Below are 13,254 nucleotides of genomic sequence, written 5' to 3'. Positions count from 1 at the left end.
CTGAGGGATTCAGGGGATGCTTCCTGGAGGAAAGGACATTGGAGCTGGGCTTAAGGGTGATGGAAAGGAGGACACTTGAAACCCAGAGAACAGCGTATGTGAAAGAAAGCTCAAAGGCCATCTGTGGGGCCTGTGAGGAGTGTAGGTTGCCGTGTGGGGGAAATAAGGCTGGCAAAGTTGGTGGATGCTATCTGGAAGGCCTCCCAGGGTGATAGGCAGGGAGGGCAGGATAGGATTCTAGGGGCCAAGTGGAGGGGGTGAGATTTAAGGCCAGGAGCCTAGAGAAGGAGGCCAAGGTTATTTGCTAGTACTTCTTTGGGACTGCTGCAACCTCCCTCCCTGATGCCCATCTGGGCACAAAGCGCTAGTTGCTCACAATATCCCTTCTCCTCTCTTCCATAGGGATACATTTCTAGTGGGGCTGTGCAGCTAAAGACTGTATTTTCCAGATTCCCTTGTAGGTAGGTGGGGCCACAGGACAGTTCTGGCTAATAACATGTGAGTGAAGCGCCTTGAGCGTTGGGCCCTTAATTGGGAGCGCAAACCCGCTCCCTTGCCACCTTTCCCTCCCCCGACTGGAATGCAGATGTAATGGTGATCCTTGACCTGCCGTCTTGGGCTATGAGATGGAAGCCACGTAGGGAGAAAGCCACGTAGGGAGACAGCCTGGTGACTGGAGCTGCCACAGCCACCCTGAACGCCTGTGTGAAACTGTCAGGAGATGGAGAGAGAGGCCTGTCTCGTTTAGACCACTGGCCTCTGGACCCCTCCCAGGCTCTCCTATCCAACCTTCCTCCTACCACTCACTTCATTGGACTGGCGGATGGTCCTCAGGGGGATCCACACAGTGCCCACCATCGTGTCCCAGATGAGACCCTTGTTCCACACCTCCACCGTCAGCCCCAAATCCAGGCGATTAATCTCACTGTTGAGAGAGGACAGAAAAGTCAGTTCAATAGTGTTTGGACACACGACCGACTGGAGTGCAAACCCAGGTCTGAAAGAGTGCCAGCCGGGAAGGTGACACGGTAGTTCTCGTTTTACAGAGGGGAAACTGAGGCCAGAGGGCTAAGCTACATGCTCAGGGTGTCACAGCAGAATCAGGATTCCAAGTTGGGAAAGAAGGAGTGGGGACAAGTATTACATGTACCTTCAATTCACCCGGCCCTTCCTCTAGCCCTCAGACCCTGAGAATGCTGGTTAAGTGAGGAAGAGGCTCCAACACCCTCCATGGCTCCCGATTACTCCCACGATAAGGGCAGTTCATCCTTCCCAGTGTCATCCCTCTCCAATCATACGGGAACACCCTTAAGCACAGGAATGATCCCACCTCTAAGCGCCTTCCCTGCAGGAAATGTGCAGATTTGGGGGGAAATCTTCATGAATGTCCAATTCGCTGAATCTACCGATTTACCAAAGATTCATCTTAAGGAATGTTCTCCTTGAATATACCTGGTCATGCGGTAACTGGCTTTAGGGGAAGTTGAGGACTATTGTTTCCCCCTCCCTTCACCTTTTCCCTAGATTGTAGGACTAGCACCTTCCTTCCCTTCTCTAGGTGCCCCCTTGCTCCAGAATCCCAACTCTGGATTCTCCCATGGCCTCCCACAGTCTCCAGCCAGCCTCTGCTCAGGGGTTGAGGGCTGCCTGGGTCCCCAGCTCTGCCAGATAGAGGCTATATATGACACTGAGCAGGTGGCTTTGCCCCTCCGGTCCTCTGTTTCCTCATCTGTAACATGAGGATTGTGTTAGCACACCCTCCCAGGGCTATAAGGCAAAACGGATTTAATCAAAGCCTTGGAAGAGGTCACGGCAGATGTTGGCCATCATCAGAGTAGGTAGGATGTAATAGGAGGGCTTCCTAGAGACTTCCCTGGTGGCTCAGACGGTAAAGCGTCCACCTACAATTCAGGAGACCTGGGTTTGATCCCTGGGTCGGGAAGATGCTCTGGAGAAGGAAATGGCAACCCACTCCGGTACTCTCGCCTGGAAAATCCCATGGATGGAGGAGCGTGGTAGGCTACAGTCCATGGGGTCGCAAAGAGTTGGACACGACTGAGCGACTTCACTTCACTTAATAGGAGGTCTTGAGTGGCTCCAGGTTGAGAAGAAGGTCCAGGTCATGAATTCATTCAGTTTTTAGACAAATATTTTTTGAGCACCTATTGGGTGTCAGCCTCTGTGCTTGGCATGGAGGTCACAAGGGCAGAGACCAATAGGGCCTTACCCTCTTGGAGCTCATAGTCCAGGGGAAGGGGCCAAAAATGCGTCAAATGTCACACAAACGAATAAAATTACAATTGATGGCGAGGCATGACACTACTCTTCAATTAGTTTGAGGGTGGTGATCAGAGGGGACTGCCCTGAGGAGGTGACACAGTTGAGACCCAAAGGACCAGAAGGAGCCAGCTGGGATGGGGAGAGGACAAGAGCAAAGGTCCTGCGGGCAGACACAAGCTGGACATGTTGGCAGAACAGTGCAGAGGTGGGTGTATCTGGGGCAGGCGAGCCAGGAGAAATGGAGCAGGTACTGGTGTGAGGTCACAGGGACCGGGTCTAGGGGGGCTGCAGGGAGGGATATGGGCTTTGTTTCGAGGTTGATGAGCCACAAGCCAGGGGCAAGTTTGGAGAGTGGCAGGATGTGATTTGCAGTTTTAAAAATATCCCCCTGGCTGCCTGGAGGAGAACAGATTGCGGGAGGCGGATGGCAGCAGGAGGCCAGGGTGGAGGCTGGCGGGCAGCGGGGACTTGGCTGCTGGCCTCGGAGACAAAAGCAAGTGACTGGATTCGAGAAGCGCTTTGGAGGCAAAGCTGATGACTGGACAAGGGGCTGAAGGAGGAGGGAGGGGAGTCCCAGACGACACCCGAGTGTCCGGCTGTGCCCTGCGGGACCAGCGACAGGCCTGACTGTGCCAGGGGGTGAGGCCATGCAGGTTCCAGTCACTGCAGACTCACAACATGAAATCCTGCTCCCAGCTGGGCTGGCTGCCTCGGACAGCGATAGTCGTGCTTTTGACATTCTGCACCTTCAGGGTCACGTAGGTGTTGAATTTCTCTGTGGCAGTGAAAGCAGATGTCAGGGCAGGGCTCAGGGACCCCCCTGCCCCGTGTCCTTTCCCAAGCTCTCAATGCCCCCACTATGATCCCCAAGGGTCTGTGAATTCTTGGGGCCACCCCAGGTCCAATACACTGGGGTGATTCTGTGCCTCCCACCCCCAGGTCAGTGCCCAGAAACCCACCCCAGTGCCTCAGAGCACACCAAGGAGATGGGGAATTTGGGGATGCCTAATCTTTATGCTTAGAAATGAAGATGTCCAATATCCACGGACATAAGAAATTTCCTTTGCCTCTCTGAGCCCCAGTTTTGTTCCCTGTAGCCTAATCTAAGAGTCCCTGCCCTATCTCTTAGGATCCTGGGAAGCACCACTGGCTCAGGGAGAGCCCTATTCCCATTAGCGTTTTCAGCGGATGGTAGAGAAGACTGCTGGGGGACCCCGGACCAATTCCGATGCTCTCTGTGATGCTCGCAGACATACAGCCCAAGTTCCCCATCACTGGCTCAGACACCCTCCCTCATCTCACTGAGACAGACAGACAACACAGGACAGGACAGGAATAGAGGGCACTTACCTTGGGCACCATCAAACTTCGCTTTTTTGACTGTGGAGAGAGACAGAAATAGGGAAGGGAGACGGGGAGAGTGGTGGGGAGGAGAGAGACAGAGAGACACAGGAAAATAGAGACATAAGGAGAGAGATAGAGAGGAGAGAAATGCAGAAAGAGAGAAGAGAGGTGAAAAACACAGAGCGAAAGAGGCAGGTAAAGAGACCAGATTAAAAAAAAGATAATAAGAAAGACAGAGGCAGAGACGAGAGGAAGAGAAATAAGGAGAGGAGGGAGGCAGGGATGAGTGGGAGAGAGAGAAGCCATCAGACAGATGAGCACAGGCAGACCTGTGATGGAAGGAAGTCTGGACCTTGGGAATATTCTCTGTCCCACCTTCCTCCCCATCAAATTTCCCCAAAGCTGCCTCCCTCCCTCCAGTGGTGACTTTACTTACAACTGAACAAAAATTCAAAAGAAGAGACCTCCTATAGGAAGCCCTCCATGATTTCTTTAGAAGGAGTCAGGGAGAAGGAGGTAGAGGAGGAAGGAGAATCAGTCTCCAATGATTCCCATCGCCCAGTTAGATTAGTGAGACTCCTTCCCTAACTGTCCAGCTCAAATGCTCCCAGGGTTTAGAGTCCAATATTCAAAAGGGATTGGGAGAGGTGAGAAAAATCAACCCAGAGAGCTGAATCTGCAGTCTACATAGAGACATCCCAGTCCTGTCCAGGTAGGTTGTCAGTTTGTCCAGCCCTACTTGACTGTGAAAGGTGCAAGCCAGATATACCTCAGGGTCCCAGGTGGTCCAGTCTCTTCATATTTTACATAACCCCACAGCCCCAAGTTATTCAAAGCCATTTCATTCATTACTGGACTTTCTTACAGGGTATCAAACTTTCACTTTTAATATCTCCCAAATTCTATATCTGCCTTCAACGTATTTCTCTACCATTACTCTCTACTCCCACCCAAAAGCTGCTGCCAAACTGAGGCCTCGCTCCTGCTTTCTATATTTCCTTTTCCCTATAAACTTTTCAAGAGACTATTTTCGTTTGAGCAAGCAATCATGCATATTTTACAAAATCCAAAGCAACCCAAAGATTATACGATGAAAATGAGGCTCTTTCTACCCCAGCTCTCACTCTCCCTCCAGGATGCAATCAACATTAGCAGTTTCCCGTGGGACTGGAGACAGATAGTCCATGCATCAGCAATTGTGTGCACGTGTGTGCTATTTCCTACACAAATGGTAACATTTTATACCCTCTGCATGTCTTGAAGAGTGCGTGCCAGTAAGTTAAAGGATAATTCCTAGAATCAGAACTGCATTTCTATTCTTTCTCCTTTTTCTTTTTTTGAGAGTCAAGTTCAGCCTTTTTCCCTGCAAGTGCAATGGCCTCCCATCTGGGATTCAATCTCCCATAGGGATTTCATTTCTCTGTCCTCATCACTTGAATTTCTTTCTCAAAGAAGTACCTGAATGGAGCCAGTGAAAAGAAAATTCCCATCAAGGGCTGGGGAAGTAGAGTGGCTCTAAATACTAGTCAGTAAATACTACTTGTTCCCGTTGCACACAGACTGTGGGGGTGGGAACTGATGCCCAGAAGCACTGAGTGAGCTCCCCAGAGTTGCAGAGCAGAAGAGGGAATGAGCGCCTTCCTATACCAACACCACCATCACCCTAAGACCCAGATTTTAAATGCAAATACCCACTATACCTGGATTTGGTTTTGGAAAGCAGAAGGCAGATAGAGCCCTTGACTGGGCATTAGGAAAGTTGAGCCCTGATTCAGCATGGAGTCAGGTGGAGCTGGATTCAGACTATGGTGCTGTGTGACTCTGGGCAAGTGAACCCCCCCTCTCTGGGCTTCCATCTCTCTCTCTCTCTGTGTCTCTTTCTTCCACATCCAAAATCTTCCCACTTGAGGCACATAACTGCACATGCAAAGTTCTCTCTCCCACAAGGTCCCTCTCCCTGTCCCACACGCCCCTCTCTCATGCCTTTGGCCCCACCCAGGCTACAGAGAGCCCACCCACCTAGCCCCTCACCCCTGGGACTGAGTGAGGCTTAGGGGCCCTTAGGACAGTGCCCAGCAGGAGCTCCAGGCCTCCCTCCTGGGAGAGCTTCAGCGGGCAAACCTAACGACTCTGTAAAGGGGGAGGAGGGTGCATGGGGAGGATGCGGAGGGAGAAGGATGGGAGAGACACAGAGGCTTAGAAAGGCACACAGGGGGCCATCAACAGGAGAGAAAGGAAAACGAGGGGGGAGAAGTGAGGGGCGAAAAGACATGAGAGTCAGACAGACACAGAGAGACAGAAAGAGACACACAGATTTCCACTAGAGAGGGTGGGCAGGGGAGATGCTGCAGAAAGGAGAGGCAGGGTTGGGAAAGAAAAGTTGGGAGCAGGTACCAGAGGCAGGTAGGTGCCTGGCCCTGGGGGATCAGAGGGACTCACTGGTGTCTGACCCAACCTGGGCCCCTGCAGTTCTATGAGGGGCAGGTCTCAGAGGGGAAGGAAGCGAGTTGTCCAGGGTCCGTCCTTCCTCCTCTCCTCCAGGAAGAAGGTCTCTCCCTGCCTCCCTCCTTCCAGTTCTGTGTCTCTCCACTCCTGTTACCTTTCTGTCTTCTTCCCTTTCTCCCTCTGCCTCTGTCTCTCTGGTTCCTAGTCCCCCAGTCTCTCTCCCTTCCCTCCTCCCTAATCCTTTCTCGGCCAGAGGGTAAAGGGCTCAGTTGGGGTCCACTGGCAGTGGGGGATTGTCAGAGAGCTCTAGCTCTAACAGCAGGGCCCCAGGGCCCTTCAGAAAATCCAGGGTGAGGACATCACTGTTTGTTCATCACGGGGACTCAGAGGGAGGAGGGTCAGACTCAGGGTGGGAGATGGAGTTCAGAGAAGAATGGAGAATCAGAGAAGGGGGTTCATGAGGCAAGGAGGATTAAGGTAGGGGACTAAGGGATGGGGGCTCAGAGAGCTGGAGGAGGCTCACGATGGGGGAGGGGACACAGGCAGAGGGAAGGGAATGGAGGGGCGGGTAGCCTGGGGGAGGGGCTCTGTAGGAAGAGAGGGCTTGGAGGCAGGGGCTCGGAGAAAGAGTCACGGCTCTCTCCCCATCTCTCCTCCCCGTCAGCAAGCATTGTCATCACATCTCCGCCCCGCCGCCTTCCTCCTGCCCGCGGTATCGGGGTCACCAGGGCGGAAGCCCCGCCCTTCCTTCCCGAGCTCCTGGTCACAAGCACCGGGCTATTTATAACGTGGGCGCCGAGGGCGTGAGCTACGCGACCGCGGGGAGTGCTGAGTGGGGGAGGTGCCCACTGGGCTGGAGATACCGCGTCACGACCAGGTCAGCAGCCTGCGGACTTCTCGGTCCCTGCCCACCCCACCCCGCAGCAGCCCATCGGTGCTGGCTGATTAATGTGGTTGCACAGGCAGTTGTTGGCGGGGGCAGAGCCAGTGGAGGTGGGAGCAAGGCATTGGCACTGCCAGGCTCTGGGCCTCAGTTTCTGTATCTAGAAAATGGCCCTACTTAGTCTCAGTTTCTCCTCCTCCTCTTCCTTTCTTCCTTCCTCTTCTGCCTTCTCCCCTTTCTTCTTAATTATTAGCATTAGCATTATTATACTGTTGTTCCTATTATTATTACCAGCACTAGTATCTTTATTATTTGGTTGAATTTTAAGTGTACCCCCTGGCCTGGACGACTCTGGATTCTAATTGAGATAGACTCCAGTCCTTGGGGTCCATTAACCTGCCAGGCCTGGTGGTGGGAGTGGAGGAAGAGAGAGTTCCAGCCATCAGTGGAAGCAGCAAAAAGCCCACCCACAGGAGGTTCTTCCCTGATAGCTTAGTTGGTAAAGAATCCACCTGCAATGCAGGGGACCCTGGTTCGATCCCTAGGTTGGGATGATCCCCTGGAGAAGGGAAAGGCTACCCACTCCAGTATTCTGGCCAGGGGAATTCCATGGACTGTATAGTCCATGGGGTCACAAAGAGTCAGACACAAGTGAGCGACTTTCACTTTCCAAAAGCCCACCCTCAGGAGATGCTTATGGGGTGTCAGAAGACACTACAAGTGGTAGAAGGGAAGCATAGAGAATTCAAAACTGGATTCTAGGAAGTCTGGTATTTAATATGCGATGTCTGTACTAGACATGGACTTTGTGATGAGGACATTGGTCCCTCTGACTTGGCATCTGGGAGAGAATAAATGAGGACTCACATCATCCATGGACAGAAATAAGCCAGAACCCAATTGAAGCCATAGGTGAAAAAAACACACCAAGAACCTTGACAGATAGTCAGTGTTGTTTACCAAGCACCACTTAGAACTATGTCTGGCACACGCTGCTGCTAAGTCGCTTCAATCGTGTCCGACTCTCTGCGACCCCATAGACGGCAGCCCACCAGGCTCCGCCATCCCTGGAATTCTCCAGGCAAGAATGCTGGAGTGGGGTGCCATTTCCTCCTCCAATGCATGAAAGTGAAAAGTCAAAGTGAAGTCGCTCAGTTGTGCCCGACTCAGCGACCCCATGGACTGCAACCCACCAGGCTCCTCCGTCCATGGGATTTTCCAGGCAAGAGTACTGGAGTGGGGTGCCATTGCCTTCTCCGTGTCTGGCATATAGTAGGTGCTTATTAAATACTGGTCATTGAAAGAATGACGTCATTGCCTCCTCCAGCAGTCCCCCACTGAGAGCGGGTCCCGCCACGCGGAACTGTGCTGTCCACGGTGCTGAAATCTATGGCTTCTCTCTGAACTGTCCGCGGTGCTGAACTTTTCATCCCTACCCAAGTACCTGCAAAGAATTGGTACTTCTTTTGCCCCCCTGTGTATCACTGAGCCATCCTCAGGCCTGAGAACGCAGTGAGCTCTCAGGAAATGCCCTACACTCACGGAGCTTTTAGTCCCCATTAATAAAAACACCATCATTGATTTTTCCTGCCTTTGGCTCACACTTATTGAAACTTTCCACAAGCCATGCATCATACCAGTATCTCTGCATGCCTCATCTGACCGGAGAGTTCCAGTAGATCTAGGCAGTGGACACTATTAGTGTGCCCATTCTACAGATAGACACACTGAGGAATGAAAAAGATGTGGGACTTTCCAGGAAGTGTGGATTTGCGGATTCAAACCCAGGCCTTCTGGACTCAGGATGTCCTGGTCAGCACCTCAACAGGTAAGTTGATAAATCTAAAAATAAAATAAATTCACAGAGGAAACCCATTGTATGCAGGAGGAAAGTGACGTGCAAGATAGGCAGATAGCTAAGATTGCAGCCCTGAAGGTGAATCAGAGCCAAAACCAGAGGCATTCTAAAAGGGTGGTGAAAGCAAATACCCAGATGCAGTTCCCTCACCCACTGGCTGGATGGTATCAGAAACAGGGCAGCAAGAGGCAGAGGGATTTGTGAAGGTTTCCTGGGAGAGAGGCAGGAGAACAGCCATGATGAATGGGGAAATCATGGTGTGTTTGTTTACTGAGTGGATGAAGGAAAAGGATGAACCTGAGACAGATTCTCACCCCATGACAAGGACTTAGGTGTCTCCAGGTCCTGAAGGCTGAGTAGCCGAGACCTTCACCCTTCAGTCCTAGTAGACTGTGGAGTCAGGCAGCTACACCTCTGACTCTGTGGCACCAGGCAAGTTGTTGAACTTCCATGGGCCTCAGTTTTCCTCATCTGTAAAGTGGGTTGCTCTGAGGATTAAAGTGGGCAATGGGCATAAAAATCCTCAAAACTATGCCTGTGGAATGCTGGACAGATGGAACTTGTTGTAGATATCATTATTAGTTGTGAGGCAAACTCACCTTCAAATGCATTGCTAATTTATATGGCACATTCAGTCATCAAATATTTATGAAGCCTTTTAAACATTGAGTGGCCTAGCAAAATGCCACAAAGCATATAGGGTGGTCTGGAACCAAAGCACTACCATCATGTTTTTGCATATGCCCTCCACCTAGAGCAAGATCTCTCTTCTGCTCAGTTTCCCCTCATCTTCTGAGACACAGGCAAATGGTGATGATAGGAATGGGGTAGGCTTGCCAGAGCAAAGGGGCCATGGAAACCCTTCTCCTTAGCTTCCCACCTCTCCCAATCTGACTCCCCCAGCATGAGGCCAGGGGTAAGGTTGAGTTCCAAGAGCCAGGATCAGTGCCTGGCATATAGTGGGTACTCAATGCTTGCTGAGTAAATATATGAGTAAATTCACAAAGGAGTTAAGTGGCACTTGCTATTAGCAGCCTCAGGACTCTGCCGAGACTAAGAAAGTGAATTAAGGTTGGCAAGGGGCAATGGGGCTCTACATAAAGAAATGAGAGGGGGCAGAGGCCAGGTCTACACAGTGTAGTCTCCCATATGTAAGTTCAGGATATGCACACAAGAATTGCATTGTGTGTGCTTGAACGTGTATTTGCTCATGTTACCAGGGTAGGCAAGTGAGTGTACATGAGTGTCTGTGTCTACACGTGTGGTGTGATGGGATAATTACACATGTGTACCATCTGAGTGCAGGTGAGGGTCTGCACATATGTGCTGGGGAGTGGGATGTGACTGTATGTGGGACATGCTGGTGTGAGCTTAGGTATGTGCAGGCTTTTGAGTCATATGTTAAATAGAAACACATGTTGTGTGTGTGTGTGTGCACTATGCAGTTGTATAGCATGTGTATTTTTGTTCACTTGCATACACGTGCAGACTCCTCTGAAGCTACATATATTAGAGTGTGTGTGAGTGCATCATCTGCCAGCTGTTCAAAGCGACAACTTTGAAAGACCAGGGGAGGGTTATCATGTGTGTACCTATATGGCCTTGGCATGTACTCTTGTGTACATACGTGTCTCTTGTGATTTGGGGCCCTAACAGGTATACATAGGTACAAGCCTGAGTGTTAGGGCACGGGTTGATATTTAGATGACATGGATGCTGTAAACATGCTTCAAACATGTGTGGATATCTGTGTGTGTGTGTGTATGTGTGCAGATACACATGCCTGGATCATGGGGACCATGTCTGTGGCACAGACTGTGTCCAGTGTACATGTATGTGTGTGTCAATGGGTGTGTGAATCTGCACATGTGTCCATGAATGCGCAGTCACAGGCACATGGTCTTCATAGAGACTTGGTGAATCCTAAGCACTTCTGTTCACACAAGGCAGGCAAGCTTGAGTGTGAATGTATGGGCCCCAGTGTACGCCGGTGTGGGCAAACATGGGTGGGTCCCTGGGTCAGGGGCAGGTATTTCCTCAACTCTGAGGATGAACTCAGATTCAAGGAAAGCCCTGATCCTTCCCCCTTCCCCCTCAGCCTTCAAGACCTCCCACTCTGGGCATCACTCCCACTGCCTTCAGCAATTCTTCCTCTCCCTGCTTCTCCCGGTCACCACCCCCGCCCTCCCCCCCCACACACAGAGCCTCTCCCAGCATCAACTGTTCTCTCTACACCTCAGGGCTCTACTTCCCACCTCATCCCCTTTCTTACTCCTCCCAGGGAGCCCCCTCTACTCTGCTGATGACTCCTTCCCTGTAAGTTCCACAAAGTCATCCAATACAATTCTTTCTCACCCCTCTTACTGCCTCCACTTCACACCACCCCTGTAGCCAAGACTCCAGTTTGCATCAGAGTTAAGGGTGAGATTTCAGAGAAGAGATGGGGCTAGGGGGCAGAGGAGAGTGAGCTTGGAGGAGTCAGCCAGGAACCCACATTGACCCCCTCCTCCAGGGCTATCCCCTCTCAAGTGTTAGGCAGTTCAGAGAAGGGGGGAGGGGCCAGTAGGGGGTTTGGATGTTCACCTCCCCCTCCCCTTGGGCCTAGACTGTGAGGGATGCATGGGGGTCTGCTCTCCTAACTCCGCAGGCTAAGGGCTGAACGAGTTGACTTTTGATTTTACTGGCCCTTCGCCCACCATCAGCCCCGCCCATCAGGAATGAGTTCAAGGAAAGGAGGCACCTGTCCCTTTAAGAACACCCGCGTCCACGCCAGCACAGCCCCGCGCTAGCAGTACACGGGAAGCCACCGCGGCGGGGAGCGGGCGGGCGGGGTTGGGTTTGTGAATGGAGAGTCACAGCACAGGGGGAGGGGAGGAAGGGGGAGGGGCAGCGGGGGCGGTTCCCGGCTCCCGGGCCTTCCCACCAGGGTCCAGGAGAAGGCCGGGGTTCATCATCCTTCTCTCTCTCTCTCTCTCCCCCTCTCTAGATTTCTCTCTCTCATTCTCTTTCACACACACACACACACGCACACATCACACACACACATCACACTCCGGGCTGCCTAAGGTGTCCTGAAGCCTGCCGGCTCAGGCTTGGCCGATACACCTCTTCTTCCACCTCCGCCTTCTGGAAGGGAGTAGAAGTGAGGGGAGGCGGACCTCGGTACTTAAAACCCAAGGTTGAGACCTCTATAAGTCTTGAACCCTGGTTGGGCTACCACCCCTCCCCGCAAAGGTCCCCTGCTGAGAACTCAGGAGTGCCCCAGGCGCCTTGGTCCAGGTGAGCTGGCTTCTCCCCTAACCTGCCTCAGGGGTGCGGCGGCGGCTTGAGGGGGGAAGGAAGGAGTCATGCCCCTCCGGAATCTCTCACTCCACCCACCCAAAAGCAGAGCGTGGGCCTGGGCGTGGGCCTCGGTGCAGATGGCGTTCTGGCCCCAAAATAGCTCCACCCCACCTCTCCCTCCCTCCTTCCCTCCCTCCAGCGCAAAGTGGGTGAGGTGAGGATGGGCCGTGAGGGGTGCAGGGGGTACTGCACTTGCAAGGGGTCGGCTCCCTGCGGAGAAGGTCGGATAGGTGTTTGTTCGGTGGGGCCAAAGAGGCGGAGAGGGTGAGGCCCTCAGGCGACTCCCCCAGCCCCCATTAGGGAAACCAAAGAGTTAACTGGAAAAGCGCCTCCAGACCCCTCCATCACAGCTCTCTTAGGAGGCTGGAAGGGGTCTCCCCGGCCTCCTCCCCTAGTCCTTTCCACTCCCAGGGTGAGGAGTACCTAGAGCTCACCGGTAGTCCTAATAGTCAAGCCCCTCTACTCAAATCTTACACGCCCAGGGCTTGGAGACCGCTCCCCCTGCACTCCTCTCCGAATTCCGAGGCGGGTCCGCAGCCCAGCCCACAGGACAAGACTCCTTCCAAGGACCCTGTAGGATTCATTCGAACTACCCCGCTCCTTCCACACGAAGCCGCTAATAACTTATTCAACACAGACAACCCAGACTAGACCGTTTCCAGATGGAGCCCCGAACCCTCGCCCGCGTCCACACGGGCCTCCGCGTTCAGCCGTGTCCACACGACCCCAGCAGCGGCAACCAGGACCCCCTGAGAGCCCAGCTGTGTCTACACGGATCACCTTCTCAGGCACCCTGACTCGTCTACAAGGGCCACCCCCTCAGAAGTCAAGCCGCGTGTACGCGGGTCACCCCCTCAGGAGCCCAGCCGCATCCACACGGACCCCGAGCCCAGTTCGGGTCCACACCGGCTCCCCGTCCCGCAGCCTCGCCTCCTACCTCCAACGCAAAGCAGAGACATGTCTCCAGAGTCGCCGGCGGGCCGGCTCTGTCAGGTCAGGTTTAGCTGCCGCTGGGGTGGGGCATGGCGGGGGCTGCAGCCCGCGCTCGCTCAGCTCACGCCGGGGCCCGGCCTCCGCCGCCGGCCATCTTGGTTCAGCACCG

At 53.1% G+C, this 13,254-nt stretch overlaps 1 protein-coding gene across 1 annotated transcript in view; it reads right to left on the bottom strand.

Annotated features, from left to right (window-relative positions):
• The window catches only part of UNC13A (unc-13 homolog A), a 74,590-nt gene that overhangs the window by 51,265 nt on the left and 10,071 nt on the right, over positions 1-13,254 (bottom strand). Inside the window, exons 2-4 of the mRNA XM_068980053.1 lie at positions 3,631-3,660; positions 2,956-3,055; positions 808-925 (exon numbers count right to left, since the gene is read on the bottom strand). Coding sequence (XP_068836154.1) covers positions 808-925; positions 2,956-3,055; positions 3,631-3,660 — 248 coding nt within the window. The remainder of the gene's footprint in view (positions 1-807; positions 926-2,955; positions 3,056-3,630; positions 3,661-13,254) is intronic.

This window comes from Capricornis sumatraensis, chromosome 9 (genome assembly GCF_032405125.1).
Source record: "Capricornis sumatraensis isolate serow.1 chromosome 9, serow.2, whole genome shotgun sequence".
Taxonomy (NCBI): domain Eukaryota; kingdom Metazoa; phylum Chordata; class Mammalia; order Artiodactyla; family Bovidae; genus Capricornis; species Capricornis sumatraensis.
This window is presented reverse-complemented; position numbering and strand designations above follow the sequence as displayed.